Raw genomic sequence first — 24,669 nt, forward strand, 5'->3', positions numbered from 1 at the left:
TGGAAGTGATTGTTTGGCCATCGGGGAGATGACTGATTCTATGAACGGTGGTCGAATTATTAGAGCACTCATCTTGGAGCTATCCCAATCTATCAATGAACACTCCGACAGATAGGGTTGGCAATGCCACAACCTTTTCGTACGTATGTAGTAGTTTAGAGATGATGACAATATACAATAAAATGGGGGCTCAAAACAAGAACGGGAATCTCACTTTAAAAACATTCGTTCAGATACAAACAGACATACCTCTCAAGCTCCTTATACTATTGACAAGGCTAATGGTTTTTTGTTATACACCATCCCATACAAAAATTCAAACATCCTGAATACAACTCGAATCACCTTCACAATCCCCAAAAGATGAGAGTAAAATTAGTTTACATGCAACAATTTAAGATGTACAACAAGGCATTCATTGGTTAGTTCCATGGGGGCGGTGGTGGTGGATTGTATAAAAAATCCTGGGAGGATGTTCCATAGTTCAGATCAAGGTTGTGAAGCTGTTCTATTAGTTGGGAACGCCTTTCCTTGAAAAAATCAAGACGGCTTGTTAATTCTACCAGCGCTGATGAAGCTGCCGAAGGCTGTCTTGGATAATCAAGTACCTGCAAATCATAGCACCATCAGCGCCAACAGGGGCTGACCCCACCCCAAAACAATTTTTTTTTTGAAATTTATAATTTAATCCTTTATATTAAACAAATAATTTGACCCCTTCAAAATTTTAAAATTTCTTATTATGTTTTCAATCTCGAGTATTTTTTAAGTCCCCTACTAAAAGTTTTAAGTCTCAAAATTTTAGTTAAACCTTCACTTTTTTGAAAATTTTAAATTAAACCCTTCAAAAATTTAGACCTCCAAACGGTATTGCCAAGATCCACCACTGCCTGCCAACTAAAAAGGTTCATAATTAATAGTCAATGTTCATATAGATTCTGATATCAAAAGTCAAAATTTTGAAAGAACCAAGGTTCCCTGTAGAATAGAAACAGACAATTAATCAGTGTTACCTCTGCTGCTCTTGCAGTGGACGGGATAGAGGTAGAGTTGACCTCATCCATAGACGTATTAGCCGACAGCTCAGTGCCTTTTGAGTCACTCAAGCTTGATGACTCCACCAACTGCTTTCGAGTAGGCGGTCGGCTGCTGTTGCCAACTGCCAATTCCCGTCCTTTCACATTCCTCCAATCTGACCCTAACAAACTTTCCTGCAGAGATGGTTTTAAAATTGCCTATTACAGTTGATAAAACTAAGACTGAACATGAATATGTGAAATGAGATAACAGCAAAAAAGACAATTTTTTGGAGATAGAAAAAGTTCAAAGGTGATAGCATTAGAACAGGAACTGATGCAGAAAAATTGAAGGTATTAACTGATCTGTACTCATCATGAATTTACTTTTGTTGTCATTACCAATAAAACTCCTTAGTCCACGGCATGCAGAAGTCAGAACGAGCATCAGTCAATTTTATATGTAAAGGAAAACATATCAAATGGAACAAGAAATGTGAAATTGGAAATGCTTAACTTGAGCTCCAGCTCCAGCTCCAGACTGAAAATGGTACTCAGTCAAGCTAGAGCTAAAAGTTACGGATTGAGCTCAAGCTTTTCATTATAGGCAAAATTAGAGCCCCAAGTATATTTTGACGAAAACAAACAAAAATTATCATCATTTCCAAGGAAAACACAAAATGAGGACAAACAGCTTTCACTCTGATGAAGGCATACCTCTAAGATGAAATTCCATTTCAATCCACGGAGATGACGCATAGATTTTTTTTTTAAATGCAGTGAAGACGTACCTCAGTTCTATGTTTCCTCTCATGATTACAAAAGGCAAGGGTTGTATCAAAATCTTGCTGAAGAAACCTCCTTCAAAATTTATATAAATACATTTAGGTACAAGGAAAAGAAGTTGACAAAATTATAATAACTACCACTTCAAGTAATAAAAATTGTTCATAACCATCTGGCAAAAAAGTTTTCTTCTTCGCTGGGATTTAGTCATTGATTATTTTATAAATAGTAGTAACCACATCCGTTTCAAACATCAAACCCAAGCCTAATTTGTATAAGGCTTCTGGCTTCAACGATTCAGAAACTACTAAAAAGATGGCTCTCCTCCCACAATCCACTCAACAAGGTCCACCTATAAGAAAGGCATATTTTTCAAGACTATTTCAAGGCATAATATAAATCTATCCTCTTAAGTGTTTGAATTCACCTATATAGCGAAAGAACCTTCGCTAAATTTATATGAGGGTTTCAGAATCCTCAAGAAGGAACTTGAAATATAACTCCTAATGCAAGGAACCAACAGTCGAAACAAGTCGCATGATTTCATGCGCAAAAATAAACATTCATCTGATAAAGTACGTTCAAAATCTCAATCCAGTACTGACATGAGTAATTACTTCATTGATAACAATCATTATTCATCATGACCTCATGAATCTGCCATGCAACTGCCAACTAAGCTTAGACATACAGAGCTTTAGAAATAAATGAACAGAAAGATTCCATTAACTCATTGTTCAAAAAAAAAAAATCCATCAACTCACTGTTCAGAGTTACGATTTTGGACATGTTGATAATGGTCACATGCATCAGATAGTGAACCAAAATGATGTTGTCGCTGCTGATTCAGCTGATGATGGAGTTCTGCAACTTTCTGCTTCAATCTAGCCACATCAGCTTCAGCAAGAGCAATCTCTTCTAGCTCAGCCCTCGTCTTCACGTCATTTCAAGTTATAAGAATGAGGAATGCTAGATTTATAAAGAATAATGGTTCTCTTGGCATCAGTACCAACCTTGGAATCTATTCCACGAGAACTAGAAAATTGTCCAGATGACATGCTCAATCCAACTTCAAGGGCTGCTCTAAGATCCCTTTCAGCTTGCAACTGCTCTTGCAATCTAGAAACCTGAAAAATCATTTAAGGGTGAGTAGGAACACAACCAGAATCATAAATCTTCAACAAAAGGTTAGAGAAATTGTCGAAGAAAAATCATATTCGAATGAAAGAAGATAGACTTTTGTTGTGTTAGAGATTCTGCACAACACTTCATAAAGTACCCAATTACTACCCTTTTTCTCTACGTCTCCAAAAGTTACCGAAAACAATTTCAATATATAACTATTTCACAATAAATGCAAGCCATAAAATTGTCAAGTTAGCATGACCCTCCGCAGATTGAATTTCGAGTCATCTAAGCGCCATCATCAATCCAAAAACCCTCACTTCCCGAAGGCATTTTATATTGGGTGTATGTAAGCAACAGCAGTAGAAAGATATTTGCAACTGCAAGAGCCTGTTATATTGCTACTATCCAGAAAATTTTAAAACCATCTCTTTCAACAGGTAAAGAAGTTCACGGATCTAGCAATTTAAGACGCTCACTAAAGCAAACGAAGAAATATACAGAAACAGGCCTTAACAAAGTACATAGTACTAATCCAAAATGCTTACACTCAATTACTTGCCAAACATGTAGTACAAATATCAGCAGGCAAATTAAGAAGTAAAAATCTCTAGGTTAAAATAGGTGTTCAATAAGTAAGAAGGAAATACATCTTGTTCAAGTGCCAAGCGACGTTCATGCAAGGCTTGCTTTCTTCTTTCCAAGCTAGCTTGTAAAATAGCATTTCCTCTAGCCTATAGAAGGTTGCGAGCAATATGTCAGTGGAGAGAAAATATATTTTGATCGAGCATATTATGATTTCTAAGAAATAATGCTCACTGCTTACCTCTTTTGCAATACGATGTTGTAGATCATTCTTAGCAATCTCAAGCCTCTGTATAGCAAGTCTGAATGAAGGGGGGGAAACCAACAAATTGATTTTGCAAATATAATATAAATGTAAGCTATATTTAGACAGTTTTAAAATAAGAACTCAACTGCACGCTGTTTTAACATGTGGGATCTTACAACATGGATTTTTAAGATGGACTAAAATTCATGATTGTGCTAACTAAGATTTGCAAAAGCACAAAACCCGAGAAATAGTTTTCAAATGCAGACGACTAGCTTAAAGAAATCCAAATAATAAAGCAGAAAGCTATAAGATCTAATAAGTAACTTACTCTTCTTCACCAGAAGAATCAACAGATTCCATTGATGGTGTCTTTCTGGCCTGTATAATAAAGCAAATGAAGATTCAAGTGGGGATAGTTTTACTCTGTCAACAAAACTGTGAAAATAAATAAGACATCTCATTGTGTTTCCATGTGTGAAACCAAAGCATGTGTACCTCCGCCAACAAAATAAGGAACAACAATTAAGATGCACACATGCTCCTACTGAGTGCAGTAACAGTTTTTAGAAATATGTTTGTTCCCTTATGTAGTCTAAATACAGGGGAAGGTAATCAATGCAAATTATCAAGCCAGTCAGACATGTAAACAAGCAATTTCTAATAAAAGACAGGATCTCCATTAACATTTCTTAGCTAGTTAACGCAACAATCATATTTGCTATTGGAGTGCAAAAAAACGAGCAGCCTTCCAAGTAAGTCCAGGGCCAAAAGAATTTGACAAGAGTTGGAACACAATGGAGTAAGTAGATAAGAGTAAATTTATTAATGAAATAAAAACTGGAGCAGCCTTCCAAACTGGTTTGACATGAGCTGAAGCCATACTACCCACAAACACTGAACTGAACAATAAATGCAATGTCTGTATCACTTGGAGCTTTATCTATGGAATGATGGAATAGTTATAGCCTTGCAGTTGTAGGCACGAAGTTTGTTTGTTAAGCATTGCACGCAGGGTTTATCAAAAACTAGAGAGAGAGAGAGAGAAAGAAAATAAACTGTGACTCGTGTGACGGAAAATCCAAGAAAGCAGGAATGAAGCACAAAGCAATGATGCAAGAATTAAAGAGCCTTCAACTTTATTCTAAAACTCCTTCAAAGATAATTTTTCCGTGTCTCCATCATTGGAAAGTTTACCAAGACAAAGATCATGTCTAAGTTAACCAACCATATTTTCTTATCTAAAATCCATTCCAAATTGCTGAATAAAATTGTGTGTACTGATGGATCCACACAATTACGCAATACATCATAGAATGGTAACTTACATTGCTTCTTCCCCAAAATGTTGATTTCTTCGCAGGAATGCCGGAGCCTCTAGCTTTACCAACTGGCTTCTCAGTAGAAGATTCAAGTTCAGGTGCAGATATAAGATGGCCAGGATCCATTGAAGAAAGAATCTCACCCATTGATTGGTAAGATTCACCAGTAGGTAACACACTTGGGACATCTATCTCATCAGTTAGGTTTTCATTTCCTTTATTTTGTTTATCATGTTCCTCCAGCTGAGGATCAGGACATCGCATCTGCAAAGGGTCTACAGCTAAGGTTGAACTCTCAGCCTGAGTATTATTGCTTCTAGGGGAGGCAACATCTGAACCCTCAAACCCAAATGCCTGTACGCAGAAAATGAATGTATCAATTGGTTAAAGGATTATCACTCGAGTTCTCCAACTATCAGAACAGGAAGCAATGACCAATCAGCATTAAATTTAGCATCCACGTTTTGACAAAGTTCACAGGGATGATGTCAAGGGGGATACTGTTATTAAGATAACATTGGATGTGCGAACATCAAACAATCTTAAAAGCAAAAACAAGGTTTAGTTCTTTCAATCTCCAGTCTTTTATCAAGCTAATGTTTAGCATGTAACAGAAACCTTAAAACTAGATGGGGTAAGTCACATACATAAAAGCATGCTCTTCATTTGATACAGGTTGAAATCTTCTGATCTTCTCGAGGGGCATATCATTACTTAATATAGTTCACATATGAAACTATTGGTGCTGAAGTTCTGCTAATTAATCCTCACTGCTTTTCCATAACATGTAAATACTTCCTTTTTCAATTTATCCTCTTTGATACTACCATCAAATGACAAATCCATCTAAAAACTACACACTCCATCACTTGAATTAGCATGCACTTCCGTATCTCTATGGATAACCAAAAGTCGAGCTACTTGTTTGCATGGCATGATTGTTCAAGTTGTATAATCACAGAGAATCTCAAAGAATCAAAACAAATGATCCCAGCAACAGAGTATGCACAAAAGAGCAAGGAAATAAAATGTTAACAAGCATGAAACCCATCATCTTCTCAACACAAAAGTACTATGGCACAATCAAAGAATCTTTAACTACATCCCAAATCCAAGATATCCGGTCGTTGTTTCTGAACACTGATTATCACAACAGACATCATAACAGTTCTCATGTGAAGTCATTGCATGTGTTTTTGTGAAAAGGAGCCCATGGGATGGAACCGATTGACACAATGAAAATGTTAGCTAAACCAGAGTCAGGTCAGACCCGGCCTAGCAACCCAGCGATTCATATTTTAAATTAAATATCTTTATTTTTTACTATAACAATATAGCAATATCCTCAGGCCAAGAGGGTTACGCCATTGGCTGGTGGACAATTCAAGTATGCAATCATTGATGTATAATCTTTATGTTTTCATTTTAGAGAAAAGGGGAAAAAAGAACCTTGCAGTCATACAGATCACTGCCTGCATAACCGCTGCTTTCACTTAATTTCCCACTGAGAACACGTTCAGGGTCTTCATCTGAGTCCGGACTGGCTTCATTTTCTGCATCATGGTAGCCATTGTCTTTCACATCTGGATTTTCATTATCAGTTGAATCCTCACTACCACTATTTTCAACCCGAGAATCAGCTGAAACAGAACATCTTTGTAGATTTGCATCCTGAAATAACAGAAATAATCACCACAAATATCACCATATGAAAGGAGATCACAAACATAGGGCTCTGACATTGCGAAGCTTGACAATATTTGAAAATAGAATTATGAGAAGGAGAAGTTCGAATCATAAGAAACATTCAAAGCGAAGAAAAAGATTTGGAAGCTTTCCATAACTAATGAAAGCCTGGTCAACTCAAGTTTGCAATCAAATGATAATTCATGAAATGGCATTGCCATCACATTAATGTCAACTGTACAAACTTATTATTTAATTCATTCAAATAAAATTCTAAATAAGATTATGCTTCACTAATACTAAGAGAAAAATGGCTATAAATGTTATCATATAATTGAAAAAACCCAGAGTATATATTAGCTTAATTTTCATGAAATATTATTTGGAAAAAACTTGGGTACGAATTATTCTAAAACATTCTTTTTTTGACAAAAAATACTCTTAGCATAAGAGATCATAGAGAAAGCGTTTAGATTGATATGCCACATTAAACGACATTGAAGCTGGGAGCGTCTTACATCAAAAATGTTCTCATACTCCTCCAAAAGAGTTGCAATGATGGCTTGAGCGTTATTGGCAGCATTTGCAGCAGCAAGAAGCTGTGCAGAATTATCACCATTAGCATCAAAGTCATCCTCTAACTCACATTCACCAGCTAATAAAGGACGTAAAAGCAAGGGGGCCATGCAAGCAGCTACAGCTGATGGGGTCATTCTATTCTCATGAGAATGGGATGAGATTGTATGCATCATCTTCAGAATCCTACAAATCATGGTGCATATCAAGTTATATAAATTAATAAACATTTATAACTTGAGAAAGATTAATAACCTCTTCAAAATATTTATACATAAAAAAATGTTGGGAAAAGCACTATCATCAATTCAAAGCTCCCAAGAATAGATATTCCTGAGGGATCAAGTAGCTGTCTCTCTACTTTATGTAGCCTAAATGCTTAATATCGGTTAAATCATTCCCACAAATGACACGATTTATTATCAAATAAAGTAAGATAAACAAACAGATGGCTAATACACCTTCTCAAAGAATCACAAGTAAGCATCTGCTTACATGTAAAAGCATTGTGCTAATTAAACCATATAAACAGAAGCAAAATCATCCTTTCTGCATTCATGTTTCATGTCAACAAGAAGTCTACCACTATGCAATCAAAGACAAAGCCAGAACTTTGTGTAAGTGGGGCCGAGATAAAATTACAAAAAAATTAGAGGGGTCAAAGTTAAAAAAAATATTAAAAGGGCTTAAATGAAAGATTTTTAGGAGGGGACAAAAAAGAGAATTTTCCACTTAATCAAAGGGTTAAAATGAATTTTTAATACTTAGGAGGGACTAAAAATGCAATTACCCCACAGCTTCTTGCCTACATGTAATTTGAAAGTTATTAAATAAAACTAACAAAAAAATATACTTATTGTATAAAAAGCATAGTTTTTTAAAAACTAAAAATTCAATCATAAGAGTTTTAATTACAGGAGTACCATAAAGCGCAATAGGCAAACAAGGGGAAAAAGTAAAACATGTAATGTTAGAAATTGACAGGGACATTACCTTTGTAACAAGCGGCGGTTTGGTTCAGGAAATGTCTCAAATATTGCAGAGCACATTGCACTTATCCGAGCTTCCTTCCGATCAATTTCTTATCCAATGAAAACATAAAGCAACAGTATTAATTATTATAGACACATTAGCAATTGAACAACTAAAATATAATATAAAGAGTGTGAAACAATTGCAGATGATATATCATACAGTGTAGCAGTTCAACTTGTACAGCCCAAAAAAGTGTAATAGTTGCAGCAGACCAAAAAAGTGTAATAGTTGCAGCAGACTAACATGAAACAAAAGCCATAGGAAACTGCTTAAAGTTCAAAGGCACAAAAGCTTGTTCATTCAAGTCCAATCATTTTATACATACAAAAACAACTAGAGTGAGGCAGTGCCAACACGATAATAACAACATTAGCTGAGTCATGTCCCCTGACCCCTCATAAAGTGATTCAATTCCAGTGACTGCAAAAATGGACCACTTAGTCATGAAATTGAGAATGCTAACATATAAACAGAAAACCTGTTACAAAATACCCAAGATTTTTTAATTTCCCTATAATACTTTTCTATGTTTCCATACTCCAAAGTAAATTATTCGCTTTCCGAGTAATTTACAATGCTGATTGCTGACTGTTATTCACTCTAGACTTGCCAAGTCAGTATATCAACTCAGCATGCAAAAAATCATGAGTACAGCGGTACAGTGTAAAAAACTTGTGGGTACAGGGTAAAGCAAGTATGTAAAGAATCAGAACTTTACAAGTTGTGATTTCACTTTTTGCTTTAAAAATACAATATAAAGCACCAAAATTTGCCCCAAGAATACATACTGAAATTGTAACAACCAGAAAAAAAAATATTTAAATCGGTGTAATTTGGGGAAATTTGGTGACTAAATTAAAAGTTTTCAAAACTTATAGGTCATTTTAGAAGTTAAAGGAAATTCATGGACTAAGCTCTAAATTCCTCCAAGGAGTGTCGGCAGGTTTGATTATAAACCAAACGTGTTTTCTGATTTCAAAATCAGAAAACACAAGCAATTCCTCAAATTTCTTCCTCCCGCGCTTACTTTCAAGCCCGATTCCGACGCCGTCCGACTTCCAATCGCAAAAATTGAAACCACCATTGTGTTCATCATCGACCCGTAAACAAAACCCAGTAAACCAATTTTAGCGAAACGCTGTCAAACGCCGTGAATTTCGAGTCAAAGTATCGACGTTTTTTTTAGCACCACCGCCGGGAAAATCTTAAATTCATCTCTGATCGTTGATCGGTTTTCGACACGTCCCGCACCATCGTGTTCCTGGTGTCGTTCCGAGTCCGACGGTGTCGTCCTTGTCTCCGTAGGCGGCGGCGCGTGTGGGAAGTGGAGCGGTTAAAGATTCGGCTGAGTTGAAATCGAGCTCTCCACCGTTCAAAAATTTGAGCCGAGGTTGGTAAGTGACTCAAAATCGCTTAAAATAATTTTTGGAAATTTTTGCAGGAATTTTTGGAGACCGGAAGAGGTCTCACGCGCCCCCACGTGCCGCCCCTGCGCGTGGGGAAGGATGCGAACAGCTGGGTGATGTTGTGACCGGTTTGACCTGTCTGACCCGACCCGTTGACCGACCCGACCCAGTGACATTTTGGGAATTATTTTGAAAAATGTGACATTCTGGGAATTATTTTAAAAAATGTGACATTTTGGGAATTATTTTGAAAAAGGTGACATTCTGGGAATTATTTTGAAAAAGGTGACATTTTGGGATTTTTGAATGTGGACTATTGAACCCTTTGACCATAACTTTGACCGGCTTTAAACGGCCATTAAACGACCTTCGATTTTATTCGAGTATACCTATTCTGACATTTTTCGACGTGCCGAATCCGTTTCCGAAGTCCGTTTCGCCAAATTCGAACCCGAAAGTCTCCAAATCATCACTCAAACCCGTTGACTTTGATTTTGACCAAGAATTTGAATTTTCGAAAAGTCTTACTTTATGTTTCTCGACGTCTTGATTCCGATTCCGCAAACCGTTTGGTCAAATTCATACTCGAAATCCTCCAAATTGATAGTCAAACCCGGAAAATACTTATATACTTAAGAATTTTAGCTTTGATCAATTAAGTAAGACTTGGGGTTGATAAATTATTATTGTTTGAAAGTACAAGAGACTCTCCGGATCGTTCGACAGCTCGACCCAGCACTTCTAGATCAGTTAAACCACGTGTGCCAGTATTCACCCGTAAGACCCGTAAATTTTATTTTTTTTTTGATAGGAATAAAAGGCCTCAATAAACCCCCTTGGTGGTTAACGGAACTTAAAAATAGTTCCTTAATCCACACAAGGAGGAAAGGAGTGCCCTAGGATTCAATAAACTCAAATATAACAAAGTAATACAAACCATCTCCCTCAAGAGATATAAAACCAAAAAGAAACAGCCCTTAACAGAGCATAATTCAACCAATACCCGCCTTAGCTAGGACATCCGCCTCTATATTGGCTGTCCTACTAACCCAACTAATAAAACCTTCAAAAACACTAAGCTTTTGAATAATGTCTTTAACTATTTGAACATAAACAACATGACAAGAGACCACATCCTTAATCCAGCCAACTGCCACCTGACTATCACTCTCAATAATCAATCTATCTTTAACCCTATGACGAATAGATTCAAAAAAATCTAAACCCTTTAGGATAGCCTTCAATTCCATTAAAGTTGGGGGCCCCGGACCAGCCGGCTCTTTGAAGGAGCCAAGAATCGAACTAGACATGCCTTTCAAAATACCACCTAAGCCACTCCTCTTCCAATCACTCAAGGTAGCCGCATCCACATTAAGTTTAACAAAACCTTTTGGAGGAGGGGACCAAGGAAACACGGTAGAAACCCGATAAGAATGGGATGAGTAGGAATCCACTATGGACGGGTCAGCAATAATATCATCCTTGGAAATAGTAACTTGAGTTTCCTTAGCTAGAAACCATGAAGCAAGCCTGCACCTAGCTAGAAAGAAAATCTCTGCTCGGTCAAGCTTCCCTCCTTCAAACACAATAAAATTCCTGGTCTTCCAAATTGTCCATAGAACAGCTCCAGGAATAAATGGCCAGATAAGAGAGTTGGTCTTCAAGTCATTCCAAGCCAATAGGAATCTTTTAGCATCTGCATGAAAAACCGACTGAAAATTCCAATATCCCAAGAATTTCATCCAAATTGGCCAAACAAACGAACAGGAAAAAAATAACTGCGATGAAGACTCGTCTTCAAGATTACAGAAAGAACACAAAGTATCATTTATGCCCCGAACACCTCTCTTAACCAAAGCTGTCTTGACCGCCAACTTCTTTAATATAACTTGCCAAAGAAAAGTCTCAACTCTTGGAGGCAACCGACCCCTCCAAACATTATACTTCCAAAATTTAGCTTCCTCTGAATCGGGAGAACCCGAATAAGATAGGTTGACACATGATTTCACAGTGAAAACCCCTTCCCCATTCCCCTTCCAAAACAATCCATCAGTGGCATCAGCAGAAATAGAGAAATCAGAGATAACAACCATCAAATTTGCCCATTGCTCAAATTCCCAGTCATTCAACTCTCTCCTCAACTGAACGTTCCAAATCCAACCCCCTGAACTGAACTCCCCAAACTGAGATAATCTTCCTTCTTTATTTACTGCAATAGAAAATATTCTAGGGAACAAAACCATCAAAGGATGATCCATTGTCCAATTGTCTTGCCAAAACCGAATGTTCCTCCCATTGCCAATTTTAAAGCTATATTTACCTCTGATACTACAGCCCAACGAATCAGCATTATAATGATTTCTCACCATATCTCTCCACATCCAGGATAGTTTAGGAGAGACTTTACTGTCAAACTGCATCAAGGAAGGATCCAATTTATATTTGATGCAGAGCATTTCCCTCCAAACCGCCTCCCTCTCAATAGCAAACCTCCAAGCCCACTTTTCCAAAAGTGCCCTATTCACCACCTTTAAATTAGGAACCCCCAATCCTCCTTCAATTTTTGGTTTACAAACATCGGACCAGCTTACCCAATGTATCTTCTTTCTCCCATCACCACCACCCCACAAAAAATTTGACATGATAGAATTTAGAGTCTTGTAAACTGAAGCTGGAACCTTGAACATTGACAAAAAGTAAATCGAGAGTGAGCATAGAACTGATTTAATTAGAACTAGCCTGCCTGCCAGTGACAGAGAGGAGCCTTTCCAGCCCGCTAACCTCTTATTAAAGCTTTGAACCACTGGATCCCATAGAATGTTGGAGTTCCTATGTGGACCTAGAGGGAGACCCAAATATTCTGAGGGAAAAGAGCCCACTGAACATCCAATCATAGCTGCCCAACCCTTAATTTCCTCTTCCTTTAAGTTCACTCCAAATAATTTACACTTCTTTAAATTCAGCTGGAGACCAGAAATAATCTCAAACACCCGAAGAACCCTCTTTACATTCAAGATCTGTTTTTCCGACGCCCCACAGAACATAATAAGGTCGTCAGCAAATTGCAAATGGGTTAAATTAAAATTCCTCTCGTCTTTTCTAATGACCAGTCCCGAAAAAAGCCCTCGTGAAACAGCCTTCGCTATTAATAGATTCAATAGTTCCCCAACTAAATTGAACAACAATGGAGACAAGGAACAGCCCTGCCGAAGACCCCTCGCCATAGGAATTTCCTCAGTAGGAACTCCGTTCACCAAAACTGAAACAGTCGCTGAAGTGACACATTTCGAAATCCAACCTATCCATCTAGAACCAAAGCCCATTTCCTTCATTATTCTGAACAAAATAGGCCAGTCAAGAGTATCATATGCCTTCTTGAAATCAGCCTTAAAAACACACCCTTTTAAACCATTCTTCCTCCAAAAGTCAATCCCTTCATTTGCTATAAGAGAACAGTCCAGGATTTGCCGACCGGGGATAAAAGCGAATTGACTTGGACTGATCAAATCTGAAATGCAGCTCCTAAGTCTTCTTGACAAACATTTCGAGAGTATCTTATACAATCCACCAACAAGGCTTATAGGTCTAAAATCGTCCAGACCACCAATGTTAGAAATCTTAGGAATAAGAGTGATGAAAGTGTGATTTACACCATGTTCCCATTCCTTCCCCAAGTAAAAATTATGAAAGAATTTCATAATATCTAAAAACCTCTTAAAAAATCCCAAATTAAAGCCATCAGGACCCGGAGCTTTGTTGCTGCCACAAGATTTCACCACTTCCCACACTTCCTCCTCAGAAAACTCCTGTTCTAAGAACTGCTTCTGCTCCAAAAAATTCTGGGAAAATCCAGATTCAAATCATCAATCTCTAAAGTAGTTCGTTCATTATAGATCTTAAAAAAATACTCTTTAACTATGGCCTTAATTGCCGTTGGGTCTTCAACTGTTTCCCCTTTGAAGTTTAAAGCAAGTAGAGCATTCCTTTTATTCCTAATCGTAGCACAAGTGTGGAAGTATTTAGTATTGCGGTCCCCATCAACAATCCAATTAGTTCTCGAGTACTGAAACCAGATCTGCTCCTGAATCTTGTGAAGCTTCCACAATTCTGCTCTTAGATTTTTCAATTCAATTAATACCTCACTGTCAACAGTTCCTTGCTTCTGTTGAATATCATCCTCTATCAACGAAATCTTCTTCTCTAACTCAGAAATCAAAGCACCTGGATACTTCTCTCTGTTCCCAGACCACTTCTTAATTGCCTGTTTGGTGTTCCTCATCAGACTAAAAACGCCTGCCTCATTCTGACTATCCTTACCACTCTGAAAAGAAGAAACAACCAGATCCTCAAAACCCTCCTCATCCATCAAATAATTGAATAATCTAAAGGGTTTTCTACCCCAGTCCACCCCTTTATTCTCCAGAACTATAGCATTATGATCTGACAAAGATCTTGGTAGAAGCGACTGCACAACGCCCGGAAACAGCTCTAGGAAACGACAATCAACCAAAAAACGGTCCAATCTAACAAAAGTGGGATTATCTTGGTTATTACACCAAGTGAACCTACCCCCGTTCAAAGGAAGATCAATCAAGCCCGTATGAAGAATGAACTCATTAAAGATCTCCATTGAACTCCTACTTTGACCCCTTCCCAATTTCTCATCTTCTTGTAAATATACATTGAAATCCCCTCCCACACAAATGGGATAAGTCTGTCCACTAAGAAAACTGCTCAATTCTTCAAAAAAACCAGATTTCTCCTCCTCCACTGCTGGACCGTAGACATTGATGAAACCACACCCGGAATCAATACTCCGAAGTTTACCGAAAGTAGCTATGAATCTCCTGCTAACAAACTGATTCTCCAGCTCAAAAACATTGTCATCCCAACAACACAACAGGCCCCCCGCTGATCCAACTGAAGGAGATTCCAAAATTCCTTTTAGTTTATTAATTCCACTTCTCCTAAAAAAAGACTTCCTAAATTTCTCAGTCTTAGTTTCTTGCAGCCAAAGAAAAGTAGGATTAAAGTTGGAGACTAAATTCTGAACAGCCCTCTTTTTCTCGTTTTTCCCCAAACCCCTAACATTCCATGAACATATTACTAGCTTTGTCATCATCAAAAAGGAAATAGGTGCAGACACACTCCTCAATCAACCAATCCATTATTAACCCCATTTACGCCTTTCTCTAAAGCTATGATTTTATCCAAAAAGGCTTCTTTCCCTTCCTTAAAAGACACACCCAAAAGCTTGCTAACCTCCCAAGTTTCCACCGCTTCTTTCAACAGAATCGAAAAAGCTGAGGAGGATGCTGTATCAATGCTCACCTTGTCTAGGGCTTCACGATACAGGATCCTTTTAGTTCTTCTCTTCCTTCTAATCAGCAAACCAGATTTGGATTTTAAGCAATCACCTTCTGAAAAGTAACCTTCAATCTCCCTTCCTACACTCCCACCCCCATATCCATTGTCAAGATAAGGATCAAGACTCCCCTCAGCAATGTTCTCTGCTGATAAACAGAACTGAATATTAGTACTGGAATCAACATCTAGCTCCCTCTGCTTAACTACGGCACCCCCTGTTTCAGACGAGATGTTCAACAAATCCCCATACCAGTATCTTCTTTCCCTCGACCTGTTGTAAACGCTTTTGCAATTGCTCAGACTTCTAGTTTCCAGCACATTACTCTCTGTTGTAAACTCCCTTCTAGAGCGAAGTAACTGCCTCCCCCTTGAGTTGTTATTTGAAACCTGTTCCAATGGTCTTAAATTTTCTTCTTCGGGGTCTATCTCTACACTAAATGGCTTCTCTACAATTGGACTCGATTCCAATACCTTGGACACTCCCCTGCTTTTTCCTGATAAATGAATGTTTTCAACCAATTCCCCAAACTTATTAATTGTATATGCTGGCCCAGAAATAAAACCCGAAAAGTATTTTGACCCAGACTGCCCAGAATCTTCAGAATGGGCCTGAGATCCATCAGCCGAATAATTTTGACTTCTAATCCCCAAACCTGCATACTCACCAACTTTAAACTTTCCAACAGTCTGACTTTCTGACAGACCACATTTACTATCTTTCCTATCTAAGGAAAGTCTTGCTAGCTGTCTGTCCTCACTAGCTCCTCCAGAAACACGAAACACTCCCTGGTCAATCCAATTGTCCACTGACAAACGATTTTCCCCTTCTGCGCAAGTCTCACCTTCCCCATGAACTGACAACAATCTGTCTTCATCCTTCTCAGACATCCTCTCTTCAAAAAATATCTCACCGGAATCCTCCACCGGAAAATTATTGAAAAACGAACTAGAATATTCACTAACTGATCCAATCTTGATACTTACTTTGTATGATCTTCCATACGATCCAAGAGTAATAACCTCTGGAACATCAAAAGGACTTTCCACCTTCAATAAGATTCTTGCCATTGTGAGATCTTCTCTTTTCCTTGTATTATCATGGATATCTACCACACTGCCCCATCTACCAGCCAACTTCTCGAAGAAGGGTTCATTCCAGCATAACAAAGGAACACCTTTTAATTCCGCCATGCAGAAGGCCATTGGTACCCCGGCTTCATTCAGTAAAGGTTCCACTCGCTCGAACCACTGTTTTAAAACTTCTTCTTTCTTACTCCATAACTCCAGCATCTCCTCATGAGATTTAAGAACTATCACACAAGAATTCCAGACATAGCCCCATCTCGCAATTTGAACATCATGGCCTTCTTTTAATAATGCCGTCCGAATGAACTCCACTTGAAAGGAGTATTTGATAATCCCTGTTAACGACCTCTTCACCCAGTTGGCGCTGTCTGTTGGGATATGCATCTCAAATATATTTCCCTTGACATTCCTCCTCTGGATATCCTCAGACATTAGATCATTGTTCCCCCTTCTATTCCCATTAGACAACAGAGCATCCCTATAAGATCTATCATCCCTCCTACTTCTATTAATATTATCTCTATCTCTTGATTTTGAAGATTCTGCATTAATCTGACCAGCATCATTGTTTGAAGAAGAAAGCAACACCCTTGACCTTGAACGTTCATCCTTAAATCTGGCAGGACTAACTGAGATCTTCCTTCCATCAATCACAATCCCGTTTAACTCCTCAACAGCCCTCTTCAGATCCTCCTCCCTCTTAAAATGAACAAAGGCAAAAGTAGAGAACTTGTATTTTGGATTTCTAGTTTGGCTGGGAATAAAGACTCTCGTAACAGGACCATGAACTAAGAATAATTCCCTAAGCGTACGATGGGAGACCCTTTTACTTAGATTATCGATAAACGCCGACCAACACTCAACCGGAACTGACTTTCCTTTCAAATTCTCTCTCTCTACGTTTTTCTCTCTCTCCTCTTCCATTCTGTCTGTTTTAGAAACCACTTGATCAAATGAGTTTGACCCGTAAATTTTATGATTTTAGAGATTAATTATGCTACCCATTAGTAATATAGTGTTATTATAAATTAGGTTCGAAAACTGTAGCAGAGCGTGGTGAGACCAACAATCAGTAGATCTACTACTTGAACCTATTATCGAGGTGTGTTCCCTATTTATTACTGAACTGTTTTATTTGTTTTAATATGTGGTACACTGAATTCTTTGGTTACTGTTTTATTGATGCACTGATTTAATGTGATGATTTATGGATTATGACCGCTATCTGATTTTGTTTTGAAATGGTATATGATTACCATGTTTATGGATTTATGGAATTTATGTCACGGTGCAATTGAATTTTTAGAATACGAATTTATAAAGTACAACCCTGATCAAGCTGAAAAATTTTACGGACCTAATGTGACTCTTAGGTAGGCTCTGCGGCCCCTGAGATCATTCTCGGGTAGGCCCTGCGGCCCTAAGATGTGTTCTTAGGTAGGCCCCACGGCCCCGAAATCTATCTTGAGTAGGCTCTCAGGCCCTAAGATGTTCCCTTAGGATAACTCTTTTATGAGATTTATTGCAGTATAATTTTATGAGATTTACTGGACTATGATTTGTTTAGTGTACCTATCATGATTTTATAGTAATGTTGGGACACACTGAGCCTAGCTCATTTTTCGAAAATGTTTTCCCCTTTCAAATACTGTTGGTTAGATTCACCTGATTGAGCACTTGGAGGATCAACATATCTCTTGAAGTATATCGTATTGTAATGTTTTATCTTTTAAATTGACACTAGTTTGGTAACATGGGCCTTATTTTAAAGTATTGGATTTTATAATGATTACTCCTTTGCTATTTATATTTGGTTTATCGTAAATTTGGATTTTTAAGACATGTTTAAATTAATTTGTATTTTTATAGTATAAATTATTATATTTTCATAAACGTCATTTATAATGTGATTTTATCATGATTGAATAATGGTTTCGGAACAATATCTTTAAGAATCATGAATGTGATTCACTAGACTTAGTCGAAACGCATAGACCGGGTCTAGGGGGTTACAGAAATTTAAAATAAATAAATCTCTTTTAACATCTTAAAGCTATATTATCAAAATTCAACAAAAATTAAAATAAAATAAAAAGATAAAGAGAGAAAACAAAGCAAAGAGTTAAACGTACTGTAAGCCTCCAGCAATGCAGTACAGCAGGATGCAGGAATAGGGGATGAGGGTAGCTCCCTCAAAACGTGCTGTGGATCATCAAATTTAAATGATAAGGAACATGAACATCAATCTGATAAAACATGATATAATGTACTGGCAGAGCTACCTTAACACAGTCTCCCACAACATGAGCATCCTCATCAGAACCAAATTCAGTCTTGCCTATGTTATGAAAATATGATATGTAAGAGCATTAGGATGATTGTTAAGAATGCAACTTATCCACTAGAAAACCTTAAAATGAGATGAGAGATCCAGATATACAACTATGTAAATATGCTAAAATAGTCGTCCATTAGATATAAAAAGATACCCTGTTCATATTCTTGAACTCTGCGATCAACCTCCTCAACATCTGCAGACTGACGTAGAATTCCTTCAATTTTAGTTCCTATAGTAGAAACAATATTATGAGTGAAACGAAAATATTAACAAAGAAAAAAGAAACTATTTTCTTTCACTTTATCCCTTTCAGGCCTCTTCTAGTATTCACAGAAATCCCCCAGCTTATTCTTCCAAAATTGCATTGCAACTAATAAGTTTTACAAGGTCAACCAGCTCATGAAGTTTTAACTCATATCTGACTATTCTAATTTCTAAATTGATTTTTTTTGGGGGGGGGATGCAACTACTAGTGGGTTTGAGCAATCTAGCCAAGATGATAACCTAGAAAATAATAGATTATCAAAAGAGTGTATGTGCATAGAAATTTTTGCCCAAGTTAAATGTAGATGCTGCTACTACTGCTGACTGGATGAGAAGTGGGTTAGGTGGTGTTTTGAAAGACGACTCAGGGTCAATCATAGGGTCTTATATGGAGTCAGCAGGTCCTGGACCTCCTTTGATGGAATTGAAAGCTATCCTCAAGGGCTTATCTTTCTTTGACTCTATTCGTCACAGGATCAAGGATCGACTTATCATCGAGAGTGACTGCAGGGTGGTTGTTGACTGGGTTAAGGATCCTGTTTCATGTCCTGATGTTTATGCTCACATTGTTAAAGAGATTATTGAAAAACTTAGAGCTGGTGAAGATGTTATTAGATGGGTTAATAGGGCAGCTAATCTAGAGGCTGATACTCTAGCTAAAGCTGGAATTGGTTGATCGCTTTTGTTGTTTTTAAGGGCTGTTTTATTTTGCTTATTGATCTCCTTAAAGGAGTTCAGGGTATTGTATTCTTATGTTCTAATCCTATTATTAATGAAATTCAAGGCACTCTTTTCCTCCTTCCGTTGATTAAGGAACTTTTCCAAGTTCAATTAATCATGAAGGGGGTTTTTGTGTGAGGCCTACTATTCCTATCAAAAAAAGATTTCACATTACAACTGAAAATGTTAACTGCTAGTCTGGTGAAGGATCTTACTTTGCTACACTCGGGAAGGCATAGGACTCCATGCTACGCAAAATAAAAAAAATAGTAGCCAAGTGTGAGGAAGACAAAGGTGTAAAAAGTAATTTTATTGCCAGTTTCATTTTACTCCTTGATATTACTTAAAGAAGCACCAATCTTACAGCAATTGCAATCTGATCATTTAAGCATGTACAGGTGTCTGTAAGATCAACCAAAGCCCCACAACTTCTCTCAGACCATTGGCCATCTAATAGTAGTATATTAAAATAAAACTTAACTACCATAGATCCTTATAGAATCATACAGCTTTACCACATAAACCTATGAATTCCCATGCTCTAACAAAACAGATGATCTGACATCTTCCCCAATGATAAGATAGCACAGATAAAACCTTTGGGTGCTTAACAAAACCAAATCAAAAAGATTAAGAACTCAATTTTCTAGATAAGTGTGTGTGAGAAAAACTACACTTTCCATCAGACCTAACATAACTGCAGAAGGACTAGATTGAGTAATATAAGTAATAACAAATAAGTCACCACTTACCAAACTTCTCAAGAAATCGTAGAGCTTTCTCTAGGAATGATGGACTCCCATCAATATCTTCAAGCGCAAGCAAAATCGGTCTTCCAACAACCAATGACTTAGCAGTGTGTTTGTCTCTCCCTAAGAAAAATCCAAAAATCTAGTTAAGTAAAGGAATTGCAGAAGAATCAGTTGACAAGGAATGATGACATCAAATAAATTAAGAAGAAACTCTAGGGAACAAACATTGATGGAATGACCCGTCAATTGTATCGGTCGTGTCAGTTCTGAAAATCCCATTGTGTCCCATGACAAGTGCAGCACTTGGCGCTTGTGTGAGGGCATGTTCTAGAGCTGTCTTCCACTCGTACAAATCTTCTGATGTTTCTGCCTGAATTTGGCAAGTAACAAGTATTCAATTAAGTCCTAAAAGAGTACATAAAATAATAGCTGAAAGCCTGAAACAATAGTCAACCACACATGATGCACCTTAAGAGTGAATGCCCGTCCATCACGTCCATCAGGAAACAATACAGTCAACAACTTTTTATCTTCTCTAACAACAACACTGCAAAGAAGAGGAACTATAAGCAAGACTACAATCACAAACCATACTAGAAAATATGTAATTGTTATCCACACCTTCCAGAATTGTTCAAGTCAATACCCCCCAAAGTCAAGTTAACTTCGCCACCTCTCTGTGGTAGGGCACTCTGCAAGAAAATTAAAGAAATAAGCATTTGTTTTAATTAATTCCTGAAAATAAACTTTTAATGATCATTTAAAACTGTAAAAGGAAGACGATGATCATATTGTAATTCCTGCATAGGGAAAAGCATCAGGAAGTGGGAAAATCTAAAATATTCATAACATGATGGTCTGCAACCGTTCCCCAAAATTTCACGATGACTGTGTCCCTCGGTGTTACATAAAATCAATCATATCATGAGCTTCCTTCTATGTGCAACAATCCTGAATGATTTAAGATGTACTATTAAACCATTCCAAAGTTAAAACATTGAAAAGACAAGGTACAGACGTATGTATAAAAAGTGAGGGAAAAAGCTAAAAAAATTGAATATGATACAACACCAATAAACATCAGGCAACTATGAACTTAATTATCAGACAATAGATTCCTAATACGAGCATGTCTCAGGAAACAGTAGAACAGAAAAATTCCGGAAAGATATAAGTCATAATATAATTACTAAAATAATGGAAACAGTAGTAAGTACTAACAGGATCACTTTTAAAGAACACCAAGGATGTACGTGTGAGAATAAACCACCTCTTCTTCCAAGATTTCCAACCAATCCCTGCAGAATTTCAAAATTTATAAAATAATTTTAAGACAAACTATGTTGATAACTGAATCAAAGGAGTATTTGAAAAACATTCATATAACTAGGCCCTACACATTAGAGAGGTGATTACAGGTAAAAATGAATGCAAGAGACTTCAATCCAGATATCAATTTCAACAAATATGATGGAGCAAAACATGAATCTTCACTTCAAGAACACATTGCAAAATTAATACTAATACCACCAATAAAGAAGGGCAAACACTTGAACATGGTTTGCCAAGAAGATAAGCAAACATAAGTAGGTTGACATACACATACCTACATACACAAACACGGAGGGAGAATAAATTTACAGATATAATACTCATACAGATATGTGCATAAACAAACTACTGATGCAATTTAAATACAAAGCTACTCCTAATAAACAGTGTGCTTATCCTTATCTTTGTAAGTGAATAGATATAAGCATTAGTTATAGATGCAGAAGCGATGGGCATACAGTAAACTTCGATGCAAGTTATAACTATGAGAATAGTTTAAAGGAAGGAAACAGTAATCAAGAACTTTACAAACCTTTTGAGGATATGAAAAGTGGGCCACTCTTGAAAACCTGTGAAACTGTCACATGTCAAAAGCCAAAAACGAGCACCAAATGCATAGTATAAAACTAAATATACTCTTGCAGAAAGAGCTTTTAATCAATTCAAGTCAAGGGAGCAGATACAGCATATGCATCATTGGCGGTACAACCAAAACCCAAAATTTTATTGTTATGCTATCAGTTGATGCTATGCAAATCAATCGATCAATGATTGAAGCAATGCTTTTATACAATATACATGATAAACTAGGTTGATTTTCTCAAAAAATTACTTAACTACCAATTGATTTGATTATACAATGATTATTACTACAGGACAATGCTGTTGTTATTTTTCTTGAGAATTATGATCTACCTCGAAGTTGTGACAACACATGGATTTACCAGCTGATATTAAAATGTGACTGTAGAAAGCAAAACAATTCAATGTCATACATAGCAGCTGGGAAAATATGTTAGACTGTGGACCACAAGTCCATGTATTCAACATCCATCGCAAACAAAAATCTCTATGAAGCGGTTAAAGAAGATATTACACTTTGCAATTCTTAAAATTGTGTTTTTAAAAATGTAACAATGAGACTGGAGAAGTGTAAATTCATAGATTTCAAAAAAGATGTTGGAAGAATTTCCAATCCTCCTCCACATTTTTCGTTTCCCTGTTTTATGTATATGTCCATCTTGATTTCATTTTCTTTTACACAATGTGTTTTAACTCACCAAACGATATACTCAACAGTATGAGGACTCTCTCTTTGTAACATGATTAGAAGTTGATTTTGCAGAATTCAACCAAATCCAATTAAGGAGATGGGGAAGAAAGGATTTGGCTCGTGCATGCTGATAAAGTTTTGTGTAAGGATACAAAATTCTTAACCTAATGAAAAAACTATATATTGAAACAAGAAAAACACAAATTTATTTTAATATTTAGATATAGAAATCTCATAGTTAAAATGCATGGAAAATTTCCAATGGCTACATTGGTTCTTTAGACGTTTCTTTCTTTCAAATTGAATGATAACAGTAAATATTAATCAAACCAAGCTGAACTGAAGTTCAATTTAAGAATCTCAAAATAAAATTCAACTTCTACCAAAAAATAGTAATGAAAGGCCTTAATCAAAAGTTCATTATATGTAACACCACGTAATCAATTAATCCAAACAATGCACACAAAAGAACCTACAACTTCCTTTTCTATCCACATTCCATTTTCTCAGCAACCAAACAGAAAATAAACTAAAAAAAGGAAAAATAGTATAAAAAAAAAGGACGTTACCATGTTGGAGGTTCCCCCCTTTGGCCGCTCGAATGCCGCTAACGAAGCCGACATTTTCATAGATTAACATTGAAATACTCAATCAAGAAAGAAAGAAAAAAGTTTCCTCGTCATTTCAACTTCTCGGCGAATCAGTCGGTGTTCGACATTGAGTCAACACAACAGATCGACAAGCTAACTCCAACCGAGTCAAGATCTAGGAACTTGGAGCAAATAATAAGCGATCCTTTAACCTTAGGGTTTTTCCTCCTGAAAAAAAAATAGATAAAAAAGATTAATGGAGACAATAAAGAACAATCAATCACCAACCAGAAGAACTACCACACTCTATAAATATAAAATTATTATTCACCTAAATAATACCATACCTTTCGTCTTTCTTAATTTTCTTTTTTTAATATAAAAAGATTAATAGTTTTATGCGATATGGCAGAATATAATGTTATTTATTTTGGATTAGATAGAAAGCAATAGTGGTTGTCGTAGTAATATGGAAATCTGAGAGAAAGAGAGAGGGTTTGCTTTTCACATACTTCACTGGTTTTGGTTTGGAGAGAGAAAACAGTGGAGAAATAGCTACGGTTATCTACACTCGGTTTCACCCCAAACCCAAAGTATTCTGTATATCGTACCAGGAGATAATTGTTTTTTTTGTCGTAGTATAAATTATATTTTATGTTATTTTGATCTACCGTGTGTATCTTTATTTATTCTTATTATAAAAACCCTTTATTTCTTTTACATGGTATATAGGACGCTGTTTTTTTGTTTTTATAAAATAAAATTAAACATTTATATTTAAAGATTAAATTCTATTTTTTTAATACTCGTATAAAAATTAGCATTCTATGAATAATTAATGTTAAACATATTCTTAAAAATTAAATTTATATAAAATATATTTACTACATCATGGATATCATATAATTTATTATAAAAAGTATTATTTATATGATCATTCATTTGTTTATATATTTTTATGTTGATCATTCAATTATATTTTAAAGAATTTTTTTAATAATTATATTTTAAAGAATGGTAAAATTAACTCCCGTGTTTGCGTACATTGTCGGTTTAATTTTTTTTAAGCATATTAGTTTAATATTTTAATTTTATATCAAAAAATATATCTTTTTCTTTTAATTATTAATGTAACATGTGTTATATCATTTCAAATAACGATA

The 24,669-nt window shown here is 36.4% G+C and overlaps 1 protein-coding gene across 1 annotated transcript; it reads right to left on the reverse strand.

The window, feature by feature from the left end:
• Positions 1-236: 236 nt before the first annotated feature.
• On the reverse strand, positions 237-24,101 carry LOC120132164 (rho GTPase-activating protein 7-like). Its single transcript, XM_039148981.1, has 22 exons — positions 23,486-24,101; positions 22,176-22,212; positions 21,533-21,609; positions 20,933-21,003; positions 20,780-20,858; positions 20,537-20,681; positions 20,312-20,431; positions 18,727-18,804; positions 18,520-18,575; positions 18,370-18,439; positions 8,337-8,424; positions 7,286-7,529; positions 6,531-6,752; positions 5,088-5,435; positions 4,091-4,140; positions 3,754-3,814; positions 3,578-3,661; positions 2,816-2,929; positions 2,567-2,736; positions 1,808-1,877; positions 1,014-1,211; positions 237-608 (listed from the first exon to the last, which is right to left on the reverse strand). Exons 1-22 carry the CDS (start codon positions 23,543-23,545, stop codon positions 423-425), a joined length of 2,628 nt encoding a protein of 875 aa, XP_039004912.1. The 5' UTR covers positions 23,546-24,101; the 3' UTR covers positions 237-422.
• Positions 24,102-24,669: the final 568 nt, after the last annotated feature.

Source organism: Hibiscus syriacus, unplaced genomic scaffold (assembly GCF_006381635.1).
Source record: "Hibiscus syriacus cultivar Baekdansim isolate YM2019G1 unplaced genomic scaffold, ASM638163v2 tig00110557_pilon, whole genome shotgun sequence".
Classification (NCBI taxonomy): Eukaryota; Viridiplantae; Streptophyta; class Magnoliopsida; order Malvales; family Malvaceae; genus Hibiscus; species Hibiscus syriacus.